Source organism: Ostrea edulis, chromosome 1 (assembly GCF_947568905.1).
Source record: "Ostrea edulis chromosome 1, xbOstEdul1.1, whole genome shotgun sequence".
Classification (NCBI taxonomy): Eukaryota; Metazoa; Mollusca; class Bivalvia; order Ostreida; family Ostreidae; genus Ostrea; species Ostrea edulis.
In genome coordinates, this window is record NC_079164.1 from 54396906 (window position 1) to 54418067 (window position 21162).

General features: G+C 35.5%; 1 protein-coding gene across 1 annotated transcript in view; it reads right to left on the reverse strand.

Moving 5' to 3' along the window:
- LOC125649798 (equilibrative nucleobase transporter 1-like) overlaps positions 1–21162 on the reverse strand; it is an 87550-nt gene that overhangs the window by 1703 nt on the left and 64685 nt on the right. Inside the window, exons 6-8 of the mRNA XM_048877592.2 lie at positions 14959–15063; positions 1189–1372; positions 402–528 (exon numbers count right to left, since the gene is read on the reverse strand). Of these exons, the coding sequence (XP_048733549.2) occupies positions 402–528; positions 1189–1372; positions 14959–15063 (416 nt within the window). The remainder of the gene's footprint in view (positions 1–401; positions 529–1188; positions 1373–14958; positions 15064–21162) is intronic.

Consider the following 21162-nt stretch of genomic DNA (forward strand, 5'->3'; position numbering starts at 1 on the left):
GCGAACAATTCTCAAAGCAACGTTAATTAATGAAATCCTTCGTAACAAATCAAAATAAACAGTCCCTGGGATACAATACAAATGAAAAATTATACAATATAAATGGAAAGTATAGAATACAAATGAAAAATTATACAATACAAATGAAAATTTATGCCATACAAATGGAAAATATAGAATGCAAATGGAAAATTATACAATACAAATGGAAAATATAGAATACAAATGGGAAAATATACAATTCAAATGAAAATTATAGAATACAAAAGGAAAATTATACATTACAAAAGGAAAAATATACAATACAAATGAAAAAGATCAAATATTGCAACGTTTGACATGCTACAGTACATACATGTACAATTATTTTTCGAACTGCCCACTAATCTCTCCTTACTTACATAAATGGGGTTGTGATCTGGATGAACATGTACCAAGCTTTGGAATGCAAACCCTAACAGACTACTGAGACTGGCGACAAGAAAATGACACCCGATATATTTACCGAAATGTTCAACTGGAAAATGGCTGAAAATAGAAAAATAATAATTGAAATGTAAATCGTCCTAAGGTAATAGTATCTGTACATCATATAAAAGTAAATACCGAAACCCTAACGTACAACCTGTTGTATCTGTAAATCCGCATTGTTTGGTTGTATCTAATGAAGTTATATTTGCATGGAAGGTAGGGAAAAATGATCTGACACAAATGTAAGATTTTAAGAGTAGAGCAAGTTTTACGAACACGACTTCTAATAGATATTAAGAATTTCTTTGCAAAGTACAAATGTAGAGGTACAAATGTCCAAATATGGATTGTAATCAGAGCCATTTTTAGACCCCTTCAGTCTCCATGCATCATGTGAGAAATAAGCTGATCGGTTGTATGGGCATGTTTAAGGGAAGTGCATGGGATGTAACTGGTGGGGAAGAAAGAAATCCGACATTTTTCAATGATGAACTGAATGAAGGTTGATATACAAGAACACCGAAAACAACAGAAAATAATATATATTTAAAGAGAGTGATCAAAATAAAACTAAACTCTTATTTATTGAAATTCGGTCTTGCAACAGATTTCTTGGTTGTTTTAAACTTATAATGGAAGAATAAGAGCATTTATGATAATTATTTAAAATTAGCAGTTTTATGTTGCCTAAATGTGGAATTTCAGATCGTTACTTACACGTGAGTTAGAAAGCTGCAAACACACACTAGTACAGTCACTCGTTCAATGATCTGGAGAACAAAGCCAGCAATTTGCACTGGCAGCGATGGAATAAATGGCAAAAGAGAATTGAGCAAAGCCAAAACACTAGATAGCACTACCAGAATTAGAATTCTGTGCATTTGTTGGATTCGAGGCGGACCTGAAAAAAATTAGAAACGATTCTTTTGAAAAACATCAATAGCTAATCATGTAAAGACTTCAACGTTTGGAATATATTTAAGCACAGCTACAAAATCGAAATTAGAGGCCCAGCAAAACACCAAGACCCACGGTTCGTCAATGATATGTACACTACATGTCCAGGATGCTTCCATATCATTTCGAGAATTTTTAATTAATTTGTACATTGCAGTTAGAAAGGTTTCCACAGGAAATCTGTGTATGTCTACTGTCGGCACACTCTAGTCATGATTCACATAAAATGGAATCAATGATAGTTAATATTTTCCGCGGTACGTACAATAGCGGAAAATAACTGTCTTATAGGTTCGGAAATAAATTGTCCAATGAAATTTAGTTTAACAGTCACGTGGTGACTATTGGTTTGAGTAGTGCTCCAATAGCATGGGATATCAGTTCTAGCCCGTCATCTGGAGAAGACACACAAAAACTTACGTGCAAAAATCAAAATTTTTGGGGATCATCCACTGATGCTTGAATTCTTTGTATATAGACACTAGACATTAACCCTTGTATACAAGATAATTATAATGAATTTGGAAGTAAAAATCAGACTTGGCAGATTTGAATAAAAGTAGAACGTACATGTATTATTATCAATTACATGCGACCTTGTTGTGATTGTGAAAGGGGAAGTTGTATACTAAATACGACATCAATGTGATGTCTCCATATAATCAAGTCAAACAGTTTAGAAATAGGATTTAAAGACCCTACATATAGGTAAAATTTCTAATTGAAATAAACCCATCTTTAATGGACTTTCGAGATAATTATCTCGTCATAACAAGATCTTTCCTCGTAATCATGATATACATGTGCTGGAATACGAATAGGCTTTCGTACGGTAGGGGTCGAAAAAGCGCTACAGTTTCCTCTGCTTTTTTGGTACATATTTTCGTCAATATCTTCTTGAACTAAAATAATTTTAAAAGACATGGAACAAAATTTGTAGATAATGACGAGACCTATTCGATAATATCATGTTTTAGGGACCAGTCCCTTAAATAAAGGGTCGAGAGGGGTCAGAAGTATTTTCTAAATATCTAAAAAAAACAAAACAACTAATAGCAATTTTAAGCATTATTGAAGCAAAGCTCTTTGTTTTAATGTTTTACAACTGCTGATACATGTATCAGCTAAATGATCATTAATTACACAATATGGATATGCAAGGGAATAATGTACAAAACTTTTATGCTTTCTATCTCTTAAACGAAATATATTTTGTAAAGAATTATAGAACATCAATTGGTCATAATGTGACTCTAAACAATATGCCATCTTCAAATTTTTGTTTTACCTCCACTTTTAAGGAATTTAGGGGATGACCCCTAAAATGGAATACCCTTTATATTTTGAAAACTAAAAACATTTTCTGAAACGTTATACAACAAAATTTGTAGATAATGAAAATACGTATTCAATGATTAGTTTTAGGGGTCAGCCCTTTAAATACAAAGCTGAGAGGGGTCAAAAGTATTCTTTAAATAAAAAGAATTTGTGAAGCATTGAAAGTTGTTTATTGTGACGTTCTGCAACTGCTGATGTCATCAAAATGATCATTGAATACGTAATAATTTAATTTTACTTGTAACACGCAATTTGATTGGCCGAGCACGCTGTAAAAATTCGTTTATATTGTATAAATGTAACTTGTTATGGGGGACATAGACCCTTGACAACCAAGACGGCATTGTTTTTTCTTTTCTAATTCTACACTGCACCATGGAGCACTGTTACGTTGATAGGCCTTCGAACTAAGCCTATGAAATTGAAAATTAATAGAATTAAACGTGCACAATAATTGTATTGTCTGACACCCCCTCCCCCTGCTCATTATTCTTAAACAAAACGTAGTCTTTATTCACAAGTAAAGTTATATAAAACATTAACGGTAAAAATTCAAAAACAAACTCCAATATGCATAAAAATATCATATGTGAAATAAAAAACGGTATATTCACATTTTCAACTGTTTTCTCTTATATAACACTATTACGAGCAATACGTATGTATCAGTGTATAAATATTTATACGGGGTCAACAGGTTGTGCGTATGAACATTTGTTAAAAGTAGATTACAGGTACTACTTTTACTAAGGCAATACGCATCTAGCCATCCCTCCTGCTTACTACAGAAATCTATCAATAGATGAAATCAACATCACAAAATGTATTTCTGATTTTATTTGTATTCCAAGCAGTGGACTTTCATCAATAACAAGCATTCTGAGAATATTGCAGAATTTTTGCATAGCAATACATAGTCCCCTACCGGTTGCAAAAATTACTGTACCACAACAATATTCAAAGTTCATAATGCAGGTTATGGTAAAAGGGAAAATAGGACAACTAGGATAGGAATGGTGGAAATCAACTACTATTCAAGTAGAGACTAGACCAGGAAAAAGGACAAATTTAGAATTAGGTTTAGGTCCTTATCCAAGTCAATAAACTGTGACATGTAGGTGATCATGAATAATTTAGCTATATTGTTGCATTACTATGCTAGAAGTTTTAATGAGTGTAGTACTCTTGTCTACAGAGATGAGAGACTTGGATGTAAACTAACAATTCATGCTATTTTTCAATGTCTAAGGGCCATAACTTAGTGAAAAATCAACGGACCGAGACGAAATTCGAACTTAATCTGTAACTTGTTATGGTAAAGCGATGTACCAAATATCAAATGAATATCTGTAAGCACAACCAAAAAAAAAAAAGTCTGGAAAAACTGATAATTCATGTTATTTTTTCTAAGTCCAAGGGCCATTACTAAGAGAAAAATCAACGGACCGAGACGAAATTCGAACTTGATCTGTAACTTGTTATGGAGAAGCAACGTACCAAATAAATAAATATCTGCAAGAATATAGAAAAAAATGTGCGGAAAACTGGACTGACGGACAGACGGACGGAGCGCAAACCTAAAGTCCCCTTCGACTTCATCAGTAGGGGACTAATAAAAACATTTCTGTCTTAAAATGCTGAGAAAGGTCACCGCAGCTAGTTTTTGCTGTATCATATTATATATAAACATGAGGCAAATTGAGTATGAAAAATGTCATTTATTCAAATGACGAACTAGATAACAAACTACTATTAACAAGGGGATCAGACTCACAAACAATCCATTGAAAATGTCACTGAAATGGAGAAAGAAAATAAACAATGACAAAATAATTCAATATGTCTGATCCCTCAAATTTATCTATAAAAGTCTACATCAACTACAATAAGAAAACAACCTTACAAAGATGCAGCAAAAAGATGTCTGTAAAACAATGTCTTACTAGGCCTAATGTATGTCTAAAATTTCGTCTGCTACACCCTGGTCACCCTTATGTAAACAATGGCTGAATTTTTTCAACTTTGATATTGGTGATGCTAGCAAGACAATGACATTAGGTCATTCACAGGAATTTGTAAGTCGTCAAATTGCATTAAGACCTACAGACCGCATTGCCTGCTTGCCACAGCAGCCATGAGTGATGCCGGATTTCAAGTTTATGTCGGAGCATTGAAGCGAGGCGTCGTTGAAAACCTATAACAGAAATTTAATAACGAGTCAACAGAAGCGTTTAGTGAGCTCGTGTTTATCAACAATTACTAATTCAAATCAAAACCGTCCCATACCTTCACTTCCACATCCTCTGGGTGTCAGTCCTCTCAAAAGATTCATCTGCGTCCTCTGTCCTGTATGTAAATGATTTGCCTACATCTGACGACTGCCGCCCTGTTCTTCATGTTCCTCCACCTCCGTCTTCTGTTAACTCCGTAATGTCCACAGAATATCTTTCAAAGTCGGTCTTCAACAACCGCATCTTCAACTTTCAAAGGCGCATCAAAACTAGAACGTTGCGCACCCCCTTTCGCAGTATGTTTTTAGCTATTCCAAAATTACCAATTTAAACATAAAGAAGAGTTTTCAATTATATACTCCTGAGTTAATGTTATGTCTTTGTTGATGTACTTGCTTTTCAGTGTCTTAATGATTTTTAAAAACAGTTGTTCTCCCGTGGGGATCCGGGTTAGAATACAATGTAGGTCCTCAGTACCCCTTGCCTGTCGGAAGACCTTCGGATGAGACCGCAAAAACCGAGTTCCCGTGTCACAGCGGGTGTTGCACAATAAAGATCCCTCCCTGCTCAAAGGCCGTAAGCGCAGAGCATAGGTCTAAATTTTGCAGCCCTTCACTGGCAATGATGACGTCTCCATATGAGTGAAAGACTCCCGAGAGGGACTTTAAACAATATACAATCAATAAATCAACTATTTGATGGAACTTTGTTTTGTGTTTTCGTCATTTTGAACAAAGCGTTGACAAATGGTCAACAATGTGAAATGCATGGAAACGTGTTGTTAACACAATTCAGCAATGGTTATCGATCAAAAATGTAAATATCTATCGGGATATGAATAAGTACGTGATCAAATTTTCCATAAAGCCCTTCAGGGTTTATGGAATTTGTTCATGTGACCAACCCGTATTTATATCCCGATGGATATTTTAAAATGATATCTTATTCCCTATAATAGCTCTAAAACTTCATTGTTATTTCGGATTTCAAACATTTCGGTTGAGCATCACTGAAGATACATTATTTGTCAAAATGCGCATCTGGTGCATCAAAATTGGTACCGTCAAAGTTTTACATTCTTAAATATTAAGTATTTGCAAAATTACTGTTTCATTATGTTTTTACTTGGGGGGGGGGGGGGGGGGGGAGATTGCATGATCCGCCAATTGAAGAATAAAATGCGTCATGAATGTCTTACAACAGATGCCGTCATGTCTCATCGATTATTGTGGATCGCTATTGCTTACATGATTTACTGTGTCGGATTTGATTGGCAACAATGCTACATGGATGGTAAGTCATATTGTAGTTTTGAAAGTTTTATTAAATCAAAAATAGCAAATTGTATGTATATAGCATTTTCTGTTGCATGACGCGACGTATACATATAGCTTACGAAGTCTATGAAACAAGCGCCCGTGGTAGGAATGACTTCAAAGATGATCTTGCACTGCGAAGTAAACACCAGGCCTACATAACCTACACATATATGTAACCTACGCATATCTTCAGTTACCAAAAATCGTTACAAACTCACCATACGTTTTCAAATAAATAAAGTACATGCTCCTATATGCGAAGAACCAAGTTGCCTTCCTCCACAGTTGACACTTAGTCGATATGTTGCTAAGCGAATCCTTGCGCGGTGCAATCAATTTCTATTTACTGTTTACGAAATAAAATAAAAAATGTTTGCGTCTTTTAGTGTTGAAATTAAATTATGAGGAAACATAAGAAATATACTCCTCAAAGCGGTTTATAAAAAGTGTACGCTGTCCCAAACCAATTTATATCGTATAAAGAATTGATTCATTCCTTGAATAAGGGATTTACTGGAGAATGATAAGGATTGATGGAAACCTGATCCTTGTTAAAATGTCACTGAGATTATATTGATCAAATTAAAAGGATTGGGAACAAGTTCTAACACCTTACTAGTCCATGCCCTAAAAATATTTCAATGTGTCATGCGAGATAATAATTAAAACAAGAGGCCCACGGGTCACACCGCTCACCTGAGTCACCTTGTCCCATATTTAAAGATTTTCCCTATAAATTCGCATATAAAACTTTGATCCCTCTTGTGGCCCCAACCTACCCCCAAGGGCCATGATTTCTACAACCTTGAATCTGCATTATGTCATGAAGCTTTCATGTAAATGTAAACTTCTATGGCCCAATGATTTTTGAGAAGATTTTCTCTATATATGTGTATGTAAAACTTTGATCCCCTATTGTGGCCCCATCCTACCCCTGGGGGCCATGATTTGAACAAATTTGAATCTGCATTATGTCAGGAAGCTTTCATTTAAATGTAAACTTTTCTGGCCCAGTGATTCTTCAGAGGATTTTTAATGATTTTTCCTATATACATGTATTTTTATGTAAAACTTTAATCCCCTAGTATGACCCCATCGTACCCCCAGGGGTCATGATTTTAACAAACTTGAATCTGCACTATGTCAGGAAGTTTTCAAGTAAATTTGTATTTCCCTAGCTCGGTGGTTTTTGAGAAGATTTTCTCAATATATTTGTATGTAAAACTTTGACCCCCTATTGTTGTCCCATCCTACCCCCAGGGGTCATGATTTTAACAAATTTGAATCTGTACTATGTCAGGAAGCTTTCATGTAAATTTCAGCTCTTCTGGCCCAATGGTTCTTGAGTAGAAGAATTTAAAAAGATTTTCCCGATATATTTGTATGTAAAACTTTGATCCCCTATTATGGTCCCTAACCTACCCCCTGGGGTCATGATTTTGACAAACTTAAATCTGCACTATGTCAGAAAGCTTTCATGTAAAGAAGATGGGTGAACTTGGCGAACAATAAGCCTATTCATGACTGGGCACCGGTCGCGAATCGGGTGTTTAAAATCTGCATTGATGGTACCCGTAGTTACAATAGATACAGTACCGTACTAAAGCGCTGTCCAAATTATTTAGAATTCAAAACAAATATATTGATCATACTTAAAAAAATGATACTTAATCAAAATCATCATCAGAATTTGTTTCACAGGCAGCACCATGTTTTTCAGACATTAAGCGGTTTTTCACACACACACACACGCGCTCGCGCGCACGCACGCACGCGCGCTCTTTTGGTACAACTCTTAGGCCGGTTTTACAGTTACAGAACGCACATTTGCTGTTAGATTTCCTTGCAAATACAAATGGGACAGAAACAGACACTTGCTTTGCTTTTGTTTTTGTACTGAACTGTAGATCACTGTGCTACACCAGTTGGTTGCATATTTTGGCTTTGGTCATGATCTCTTCAGGTAACTTCTTAAGCATTGTTGAAATTGTTCTCTTTAACTTTCCTTTAACGTGTCGTTTACATAAACAGCATCACAGGAGGCCCCATAATTGTTTATATTTATTCACTAGCTGCATGTTGGAATCTATTACTTGTGATCGTCATTAAGACTGCACAAACTTAAGCATAAAATACCAGTGACAAATAATTATGGGAAGTCTATCCTTTTTTTTTTTAAAACTAGAATGCAAATTTTTCTTTTTCTGGAGAGTTTCAATTTTAACTTTGATATTTGTCCCTCTGTGGGTTCTCGGCTCGATAAAATCACCCATCTTCTTTCAGCTCTTTTGGCCAAGTGGTTCTTGAGAAGAAGTTTTTAAATGACCGCACTCTATTTTTGCCTTTTTGTGATTATCTCCCCTTTGAAGGGGGAATGACCCTTCATTTGAAGTAACTGTTAAGCCCTTCACCCAAGGAAGCTTTTTGCCAAGTTTGAATGAAATTGGCCCAGTTCTGGAGAAGAAGTCGAAAATGTGATAAGTTTACAGACTGATTGATTGTATATTGTTTAACGTGTCTCTCGAGAATATTTCACTCATAGGCCTAGATTTTACAGCCCTTCACCAGCAATGGTGACCATTGCTGGTGAAGGGCTGTAAAATCTAGGCCTATGCTCGGCGCTTACGGCCTTTGAGCAGGGAGGGATCTTTATTGTGCCACGCCTGCTGTGACACGGGAACTCGGTTTTTGCGGTCTCATCGGAAGGACTGCCCCATTTAGTCGCCTCTTACGACATGCAAGGGGTACTGAGAACCTATTCTAACCCGGATCCCCTCGGGAGTATACAGACAGACGGACAGACGACGGACAACAGGCGATCAGAAAAACTCACTTGAGCTTTCACCTCAAGTGAGCAAAAAGGTAAAATGTATAAAAATTAGATGGATCTTCAAGTTTCACACATCTTCATATAGTCATTTGGCACAAATATGTCTCTTTTCAGTTTAAGCGTCCAAATTTTCCGATATTTAGGGTCTCTTAGGGAAAGAAACATACGTAATACCTGTCCTAATTTAAAAGCAGCGCATTGTACCATTACTGCCGGGCCTTTCGGTGTAAATACCGTAAATTTGGTCTGTCGCTGCAGTTGAAAGTTGTATCAGATGACGTAATAAATTACGGGTGATAACTCATGTTACTAAACAATTATCGATAGTGTCATGTGATGTTCTGAAAATTGGTCATGGAAATTAAATCACGATTCAGACATTTTTAGGTCACCTGAGTTTACTATTGCAATCGGTTGTCGTCCGTCGTCGTGCGTCGTCCGTTAACAATTGAACATTTTTAACTTCTTGATTACTACCAGACCAATTCTTTTAAAATTTGGTATGAAGTATTTTTGGGACAGGGGGAACATAAATTGTAAATTTCAGGTCTCCAGCACCCCTGGGGCCTTAGGGGCAGGGCAAAAACTGCCCAAAATTGACCAATTTTCAAAAATCTTCTCAAGAACCGCACAAGTGTAAGAAAAACTAAATGTATGATGATGGAGAGCAGGAAGGCCTCTACCAAAATTGTAAATTTCATGATCCCCGGGGTAGGGGTTCTGACCCCCAGGGCGGGGCCAAACTTGTTATATAGTGTTTATGTGTAAAACACTTAAATAACATCTTCTTTAGTGCTGTTGATACTATATTGAAACTATATAGATATTTAGAAAGAGCAGGTAGTCCTTTACCAAAATTGTAAATTTGATGATCCCAGGGGTAGGGGTTTTGGTATCAGGGTTGGGCGAAAATGGTCAGTTATTAAAGGAAACATGAAAATGAAACATGAAAATGTGACAAAGGGTTTAGATTTGTCATTTTGATGTATATAATGAATTCTGAAAATCACTAAGATGTAGCTTTCTTCAGTAGGGAGATATTTTATAAAGATTAACTAATCTTTTCAATCCTTGGGAGCTGCCATATTGAAAAAAATATTACCTCCCTGCTGGGTTATCTCTTAGCATCCACTATAGGGCAGCACTGATGCTGACATCAGTAGGACACATTGTGTGTATTTTTGGCACATTGTAAGCATCAACATTAAAATGTCATCAGCAGAGAGTGAATTAGATATGGGATATCAGGTTGAACCTGATGTTACAGAGGAAGAAATTGTTTCTCAGAATAATACTTCTTCACCAGCAGTTGATTTTAATGAGAGATTAATTTTCCTTGATTGATGTGCTTGTGGAAATTGTACAATGTAACTATGTACATTCGAGGGGTGTCTTTGTTGTCATGAATTTGAATATTCTGTGTCAGCTAGATTGCATAAATATACACCAAAAGTGCAGTTCTCTACACCCATATTTTAACATTGTGTGTCGAAGTCCTGTTATAATTGATACAGCTTACATTTATCCATGGATTTAATACGTATCCAGAGAGGGGTCTAAGAGGACCTGGATAACAACTTATTAAACAAGTAAGAAAAACACGAAAATGAAAAATACCTTCTGTATTCACATGTATTAAAATCTTAACACAACATGGCATTTGTGTGTAAACATTTCCAACACATGTGATAGAATACAGTAACAATTCTGTTGCAGACATGCTATCAAGATTTATGGCCTTCAGACAGTTTATCAACTAGGTCAAACGCAGTCAGCCTCTTGGGGGGAAAATCAGAGTAGTTTTACCCTCATTTAATTGTTGTGACATAAATTAAGGGAGCATTTCCTAAAGAGCACTGCAATTATGTAGGATTTCTTTAAAAAAAAAAACCCATCAGACTCTGATACAGATTCTAAATATTAGTAAATAAGTATTTTTTAATGTCAATAAACAATATAATTGTAAATTGAATCTCCAAAATTTATCTGTGGTCCATGTACATAAATCGTTATAAAGTATATAAGTTACATGCCTATGTTGCAATACGTTTATGACACAGTCACCTTTATATTTAAAATCTAATGAAATTAATTGATATGGAAACTTGAAACATACAGTGTACTGAGTAAGTTCAGAAGTTGGAGGAGCTGGAAATATTTTGTGGGAGTGTTTTCTTCTTTTTCTTAATGCATTGTAATTAGATTTGATTTCAATTCTTTTTGCTCCAAAACCTTATCCATCAATTGTAATATAAATCCATAAACTTTTTCTGCTGTATAACAGTGACCCAGTCAACAGCAATGTGTCTCATCTACGTCAGAGCACAGATGCATACTGGGAAATAATGGATGACCTCCATAAACCTTTAACTTAGAGTGTTCAATTGATCAAATCTCGTAATAGAAACAAGCAAATTAGATTTAGTCCACACTATTCAGTTTCAGGAGGTCTCTTAAGTTTATTATGCAACAAATATTTTTTTTCATGTTCACTTCCTTTAAATATGTGAAAAATATACATTTTTAACTTCTTCTTGATAACTATCATTCCAATTCTTTTCATATTTGGTATGAAGCATCTTTAGAACAAGGAGAACATAAATTGTACATTTCAGGATTCCTGCACCCCTGGGGCCTTAGGGGCAGGGCAAAAACTGCCCAAAATTGACAAATTTTCAAAAATCTTCTTCTCAAGAACCGTACACTGTAAGAAAAACTAAATGCATGATGATGGAGAGTAGGAAGGCCTCTACCAAAATTGTAAATTTCATGATCCCCGGGGTAGGGGTTCTGACCCCAGGGCGGGGCCAAACTTGGTATATAGTGTTTATGTGTAAAACACTTAAATAACATCTTCTTTAGTGCTGTTGATACTATATTGAAACTATATAGATATTTAGAAAGAGCAGGTAGTCCTTTACCAAAACTGTAAATTTGATGATCCCAGGGGTAGGGGTTTTGGTATCAGGATGGGGCCAAAATGGTTAGTTATTAAATGTGTGAACAATAGACATTTTTAACTTCTTCTTGATAACTATCATTCCAATTCTTTTCATATTTGCTTTGAAGCATCTTTTGAAGAAGGGGGGCATAAATTGTACATTTCAGGATTCCTGCACCCCTGGGGCCTTAGGGGCGGGGCAAAAACTGCCCAAAATTGACAAATTTTCAAAAATCTTCTTCTCAAGAACCGCACACGTATAAGAAAAACTAAATGCATGGTGATGGAGAGCAGGAAAGCCTCTACCAAAATTGTAAATTTCATGATCCCTGGGGTTGGAGTTCTGACCCCAGGGCGGGGCCAAACTTGGTATAAAGTGTTTATGTGTAAAACACTTAAATAACATCTTTAGTGCTGTTGATACTAAATTGAAAGTAAATGGATAGAGCAGGTAGTCTTTTACCAAAATTGTAAATTTGATGATCCCTGGAGTAAGGGTTCTGACCCCAGGGTGGGGCAACACTTTGTATATAGTATTTATGTGTAAGTTTGCTGATACTGTATAAAATCTAAATGCATACTTAGGAATAGCAGAAAAGGATGTACAAAAAATGGTGAATTTCAATCAAAACCCAGGGTTATGACTTTAGGATGAGTCGAAATTAGTCATATGTTTTGATGTTTTAATGTTAATACACCTATTATTTAAAGCCTTTCATCAGTGTATGCACATTTGAAGGCAGTGAAGTTTTAAGAACACATCTTGTTTTATACTGTAGCTGAACATTAGAATTTAGCTTAGACATTCAGAACAGGAAAGTTTTTCTAGATTTCAGAGCCCATGGAAGTAGTGATACTTTTTTACAAGTATTTAGGTGACCGATAAGGCCTGTGGGCCCTTGTTATGTATAAAACTCAAATTTAGGAAAATCACCGTACTCAATTTTCCGTTCCGTTTTCTTTTCCGCGTTTTAGCAACACCCCTATTAAAGATGGATGCATGGCACAAAAGTTTTTGACCTTTACCCATATACAAAGTCAAGGTCAATTTGTTACCTCAGAATCTGGTCCAGGCCATAACTGGAGAACCCTTGACATTGGGAATTCAATCTTTTAACATTGAAAAAGGACATTAAAACACGGTGAACTGTACCAAAAGTTTTCCCTTGACAAATTTCTTCATCCAAGGTCAAGTTCAAAATACGACCCAGCCATAACTCTAGAACCTTGTCGTGAAGACTTTTCTTTACATAAGGATTTCAAAGAGAAATTTAAGATTTGCATGAAAGTTTTGACCTCGGCTCATTTCTTGAGTTGAGGTCAAGGTAAAGTTTTAGAAGAAAAAAATATCCAGACCATAACTTGACAGTGCTTTGATTTTGTGACTTCAAACTTTGAACATTTGATAGATTACTCTAATCATTTACAATTTGTAGCATGAATTTCCTATCACTTTCCGAAAATAATTGACCGTCCTTAGTTAGAAGTTTTGTGACAGTCAAATGAATATAAAAATACTCTTGTACTCATTATTGTTGCCTCATTATAAGAAAACCAAACTCTGAAGGGGAGATATCTGGGTGGTTTTTTTTTTAAAACAATACCCACTAGTTGAAATCATATTTGATTAATTATATCCATCTTCAGATAATTGGGCATCTAAGTAATTAAAGATATTAGTTCAATAAAAGATAGCTTCAATTATATTATCTCAAGCTTAATTAAGTATGTCCAATTCCATTGCAGATAAGTTAAAAAAAACTTTGAAAAATGAGAGAGAGAGAGAGAGAGAGAGAGAGAGAGAGAGAGAGAGAGAGAGAGAGAGCATTTCCTAAAGGTGTGTACGAATGCTACATATATCAGTACGTTTATCAATGTAGTGGTGATGTCATCAAAAGATATATAGCATGAAATAACATGTACATGTTACTAACCTTTCAGTTACTTATATTTCAATATATCGTCAAGCACAACACAGGTTTTTCTAAATTTGCATTTATTTACACCCAGTTATAATTTCTATTTCCGAAATTCCCATCCCTGGATCAAAACAGGACCATTGACTCGTTGTTGACAACTACGCATAGGTTACGAGGCATGTTCTCATGAATGAACGATTACAAACACAAAGTTATTAAGAGAAAATAATGCTATGCTAGACGAAATGAAAATATTTCCGTTGCCCACTATATATACATAAAATAATGTTTGTAGTAGTCGGATTTCTTTTTACATGCACATTGGCAATATCTAAAAATGATGAACAGTTGACCATAATTTTTCCGCAGTTATTTTTCCTCAAATTAGTGTATGCACTACTCTCATCGATAGCTAAGAAATACATGTCATTTTTGAAAATACATGAGGTCATGAACTGTGACCTTACCACGTCGGCATACTTGATAAAGCTCTTACGCGCTTCATGAAAAGTATGCCGACGTGAAGCGTTGCCGTTCACACCCTTATGTATTTTCAATTTTTATACACGTGTAGCTACATTCTACTTTCATTTCTGTCGGAATTTCCACCACTGAAATACACGTTCTATATTTATCAAGATTCATTTACATATTGTTCACAACTGCAGCACATTCATAAGAAAATGATTATCATTACAATCTGTAAAGAAATGGAAGGCAAAAAGATTGGAAAGTTATATAGACTTTTATTATAAGTCTTTATAAAGATAATATTGAACAAAGAATCAAATCGAAGAGCTGATGTATGAAATACAATCAGGAACATCCTGATGCTATCAATGAAACTCTGTCAACCTCAGCCATTTCTGCATCATTAATTCTATTATTTGGTGTAACAACAGAATTGAAGAGAATATAGTAAATCATAAAAAAAAATCTCAATTGAACTCACTGTAACTTGAAATTTTCCTCCAATCCAGTAAATACCCTAGTACGGGAGCCAGGGGCAACCCTAACAGCTTCAGACTAGAGTACAGGCGGGAATATTCCATATTGACTGCAAAACAAAATTCCAGCATTACAAACTTGGTTTACTGAAAGCCTGAAAAGAGGCAATCTGCGGTATTTTCTGTGAGAATTGCACGCAGAATTCAAAACTGCCAATCAGAAAAGTCTTTTTCTAATTTTCTGGGGAAGACTATTTTTCCTTTGTTTGTTAAAACCGAAGGGTACTAGTATAGGTTCTTTCTTCGCCTGTCCATCCCTTTCAGTCAGTCAGTCTGTATCACTTGGTTTTCAGCACTTTTTTCAGCATGCTTTGATTTGGGAAGTTGAAATTTATTGTGTTGTTTACAACTGTATGTTTTTAAAAGATCAAGTTTAAGTTTCGCCTCAGTTGGATACTATTTTACCAAATATATGAGACTTTGTGCCAAATATAGTTTATTGAATCCCCCCCCCCCCCTATGCTCTACCTTAGGAATTTGTTACGTGGTTACCTATTGATTACATACAAAGTAAGTTTCACTTTTGTTACGGTTGACATATTCTAACAAAAATTGTAAGAAGCAGTTTTATGGTTGAATAAATTTTAATTTTTGTTTTCCAGACTTTTTTCCATTATGCTTTGAATTATGAATCTGAAAATTGGTGAATTAATTCTTAAATTTTGTTTAGTTCTGATTTTTAGCTCACCTGAACCGAAGGTTCAAGTGAGCTATTCTGATCACATTTTGTCCGCCGTCCGTCTGTCTGTCTGTCCGTCTGTACGTAAACTTTTCACATTTTCGACTTCTTCTCCAGAACCACTGGTCCAATTTCAACCTAACTTGGCCAAAAGCATCCTTGGGTGAAGGGCTTTCAAGTTTGTTCAAATGAAGGGCCATGTCCCTTTCAAAGGGGAGATAATCACAAAAATGCAAAAATAGGGTGTGGTCATTTAAAAATCTTCTTCTCAAGAACCACTGGGCCAGAAGAGCTGAAATTTACCTGAAAGCTTCCTGACATATTGCAGATTCAAGTTTGTTCAAATCATGGCCCCCGGTGGTAGGATGGGGCCACAAGGGGAGATCAAAGTTTTACATACAAATATATAGGGAAAAACTGTAAAAATCTTCTTCTCAAGAACCACTAAGCCAGAAAAGCTGAGATTTACATGAAAGCTTCCTGACATAATGCAGATTCAAGTTTGTTCAAATCATGGCCCCCGGGGGTTGGATGGGGCCACAATAGGGGATCAAAGTTTTACATACAAATATATAGGAAAAATCTTCTTCTCAAGAACCACTGAGCCAGAAAAGCTGAGATTTACATGAAAGCTTCCTGACATAATGCAGATTCAAGTTTGTTCAAATCATGGGCCCCTGGGGTTGGATGGGGCCACAATAGGGGATCAAAGTTTTACATACAAATATATAGGAAAAATCTTTAAAAATCTTCTTCTCAAGAACCACTGAGCCAGAAAAGCTGATTTTTACATGAAAACTTTCTGACATAGTGCAGATTCAAGTTTGTTCAAATCAAGGCCCCCGGGGATAAGATGGGGCCCCAAGGGGGGATCAAAGTTTTACACACAAATATATAGGGAAAATCTTTAAAAATCTTCTTCTCAAGAATAGCAAAGCTGTGATTAATCATATTTATATGGAAGCATCTTCAGGTAGTGTAAATTCAAGTTCGTTCAAGTCATGCCCCAGGGGGTAGGGAGGGGCCACAATAGGGGTTCAAAGTTTGACATTGAAATATTAAAAAAAATATATGTTCAAAAATCTTCATCTCAAGAAGAGCATAGTAATGATTAGTCATTTTAATGTAAAAGCATTATCAGGTAGTGCAGATTAAAATTTGTGGAATTCATGGTCCCCTGGCGAAGGTTGGGGCCACATAGAAGATCGATTTTTTTTTTTTGATTTTTTTTTTTTACATGGGAATATATAAGGAGGAATGTTTAAGAAATTTTACATGGGAATATATAGGAAAAAATGTAGATAAATTTTCAATTTTTTCTGCTCTTGTTAATTTTGAATCCAAATAAATCTAGTGATATAATTTCATTTTTGTCTTCATTTATAAATTAAGAAGAAGAAAACTCGCCGTCGATTCCTTTTGAACAACTTGGTGAATATCATTAATCTTGGCACCAAAAATCTTTGACTGAAGGGCATTCAATTGTTATAATTACACACTTAATGCACATATTTACAACGTGTATGACCCCCTATTGATTTTCTGGTCACACCTGCCATGTTGGGTTTAAAACATAAACACTCTTTTCTCAGGTGAGCGATGTGGCCCATGGGTTTCTTGTTCTTGTTGTGAGAGATCGATATGATATAACTCATGTCAATTTGAACTGGAGTTCGTCTGCTTTGCTGCATCTACATGTGTTTACAAGAGATCGAATTTGTGATATTTTCTTGTATTAAAAACAATATCCGCCCGCTCGTCAAAAATATCCGTCTATGTTATTTTCAAACTTTTTATCCAAACACACGAAAGATCTAGACATCACATTGCGACAGAAACACAGGTAGAAAGTTGTAAATGTGTAAGACTCTAGGTACACGTAGAAGCGAAAACACTGGCCTTTATGTTCTTTAATGTTCAGAATACTGGAAGTGAGGCTGTTCCTAACACAGCAATAGAACTCGAGGCTGAGGATAGGATTGATTGTATCTTGTTTAACGGGACGTATGAATGGAATTATGTCGAGAATTTTTCACTCATATGGAGACGTCACCAATATCTCAAAACCGAATTGAAGATGCTTACGGCCATTGAGCAGTGAGGATTATTTAACGTGTCACAGGCATCCGTTTTTAAGGTCATCTTCGAAGACCTGTGACATTCACACCTGATGCCGAGCGTTTAGCGATGGAACTGTCCCTCCATGTTTTAACCACTTAGGTTTGTCGCGGCTGGAATTCAAACCCCGACCTTCCACATGCGGGGCGAACGCTCTACCTCTAGACCACCGCGGCGGTTAGAATAAAGCATTGTTTGATGCGACAATAAAGACCTCTTCGTTTGCAGATAATCGTTGATTTGTTATTAAAGAAAATCCAAGGAGTGATATAATTGAAATTTCAAGACCGGACATTGTCCCGGCAATACAGACTTACCAAAATTCTATTTTCCTATAATATTTATCATTATTCATTTATCCTTATCTTTATCTTGTGCTGACATAATTCCATTCACACGGAATATTACGCATACGACTTGACTTAGGACCGGTGTTGTAGCATAGACTTTTCCCCCGGAAAAACGGGCCCGGGATAGATCCTCCCCTATAGGGGGAAAACGCGCCCCAGCATATAATTTCCCCCTATGTACAAAGTCAGTAAAGAATTTCCCCCTGAGCGGAAAAACCGTCCTGGTATAGAATTTCCCCCTCCTGTTTCCGGATTTCATCGACCGAAATCTTTTTCTTCTCATGTAGAAGCTGTTGAATAAATATAGAATGAAGCGAACCCATGCAATTGAATATAATCAATGAAATTTGTTATTTTTGCTATAAAGAGGTACATGTTATCAACAACAAAAAAGTTACAAAAAGAAACAAATATGTGCTGTTAAATTGTTATAGTTTAATGAAATAGATATGCGCTCATTAATATTACGATATTCATGAAATAAAGGAGTTTTTTTGAGATGTTGAAGTTGGTTTTACACGCTGAAAACTTTGAATTAAGTATAGTAAATACAATATGCTTCCCAAAAGACTCTAACGATGGTCAATATCATTAGAGTTTTTCGTAAAAAGTCGACTAAAAGATATACAATTAAAATATCTAAAAAGTAAATTAGATGCACTGTATAAATAAATTTAACCGTTTATTTAAATTCGAAATTTTAAATTAAAAAGACATTAACTTCTTCCCAACTTCACTATTTCAGATGTTAGATACATGTACTGGTAGATAACAGCAAAGACTTGAGATGTATGAAAGAATTTTGATATACCATTACAATTCCCTTTAAAAAAACAAACAAACATAAGACCCTGCTCAATATTTGAAAAAAAATAATAAGAATTCCTGGGTCTAGATAAGCAAGAGAATTCTAGTAATAGAACTGGAAACAGATACATAGCTAAAATGTAAGAAGGGGGGGGGGGCGTACTGTCATTTAGGGGGAAATTCTATACTAGGGCGGTTTTTCCTAGGGGGAATTGGGCCCGGGTTAATTCTTCCTAGGGGAAAATTCTATGCCAGGCCCATCTTTTCGGGGGGAATGTCTATCCTGGGCCCGTTTTTCCGGGGGGAAATTCTATGCGGGGGAAAATTCTATGCTACAACACCGGTATGGGGATACACGCGAAAAATACATTTGCTTCCAGACTGCTGGATTAACAGACAAGTTCTGCGACTTACACGGTCATTAATGTGGGAGGAAACTGTTGCAGTCAGTAATTTTATAAAGCAACTTTAGCAACTAAAATTAATTGCAAAAAAAATATTTCCCTAAAGAAAATCTGTTTTTTCAATGGGTTATTTTCATGAGAATAGCATGAAAAATACTTATTGCGAGACGATTAGCAGTCGATGATATTCTTTGCAAAAGTCAGATAACACACAGATGCCTTTGACAGAATCAGAACTTAAGATAACATTTTTAACTTCATTCTTATTGAACCTTAAAGTGGGCGTTCAGAAAACAAGACAAAGATACTCTGTTATGAAGCTAAGTGAAAAACAATGATTTATTGCTGGATATTAGCGTCAAGATCACTTAACCCAAACGGCACATAGGTTCCAATTAATCAATTATTTCCGTTTGAACAGAAAGTTTATCTCAAAGCGGTTCCATGCAACACTACAGAGTGCAAGATGGATATCCTCGAATTTGACGTAGGAAAGCATCATGGACTATAATGTCTGATATCAAGGTTGAAAAATACATTTTTTGTACTCAGTTATTGAGTTTTCTGTCAGCGCCGTTTATTTCACTAATTCCTCTGTGAAAATCTAAGGAAGATCATCAGTCGTTCGAACGTGTATGAAAGATCGCGAAAACACCACGTAGTAAATACAATCACCTTCAGGAAAATAACGCGTTTTGAATTGAATGATTAACACTGGGGTGTTTTGATAGTTGTTCATGGTTACTGTTTCTTACCATGAGATTTTAAAAGTAAACTCTGATGCAGCAACTTTACCGCTTTAATTGATACATGTATCTGTTCAAAGAATTTCTTTTACATTGTAGCACAACACAGAATGTTTATAAATCATATCGAAACAAACCAACATGTTAATGAATCATGTTAAAACAAACCAAAATGTTAATAAATCATGTTAAAACAAACCAAAAGGTTTATAAATCATGTTTCAACAAACCATAATGTTAATAAATCATATCGAAACAAACCAAAATGTTAATAAATCATGTTACAACAAACCAAAATGTTTATAAATCATATCGAAACAAACCATAATGTTAATGAATCATGTTTCAACAAACCAAAATGTTAATGAATCATGTCACAACAAACCAAAATGTTAATAAATCATGTTTCAACAAAGCAAAATGTTAATGAATCATGTTACAACAAACCAAAAGGTTTATAAATCGTTACAGCAAACCGAAAGGTTTATAAATCACATCAAACCAAACCAAAATATTTATAAAATCATATCAAATGCTGTCGTGTTTCAAAACGATTCTTAGACCATTCGTGGCACACTGATTTTGACTACGGATAACTCCGTTTACCTGATCAAGATATAGGGCTCACGGCGGGTGTGACCGGTCGACAGGGAATGTTTACTCCTCTTAGGCACTTGATCCCACCTCTGGTGTGCCCAGGGGCCGTATTTGCCCAACTATCTATTTTGTATTGCTTATAGGATTTATGAGATTGATCACTGTTTGTTATCTTCACCTTTCATCAAACAAACCAAAATGTTTTTAAATTATTTGAAGCTGTGAGTTTTCGGTTCGTGTGAAGCTTTCATGAATGTTTGATGGCATGTTTGAACACAAGTATTGTTAGAAAATATGTTTTGATATCAATTTTTTGAGACGGCGATGCAAAAATACAGCGCTATATGGCCTCAATCGTTCGCAGATTTTTCTGCGCCACATATATTTTATTTAAAAATAAAGGATGGATCTGTAGCAATCTAATTAGATTGGATCTGTAGCTCCTTGG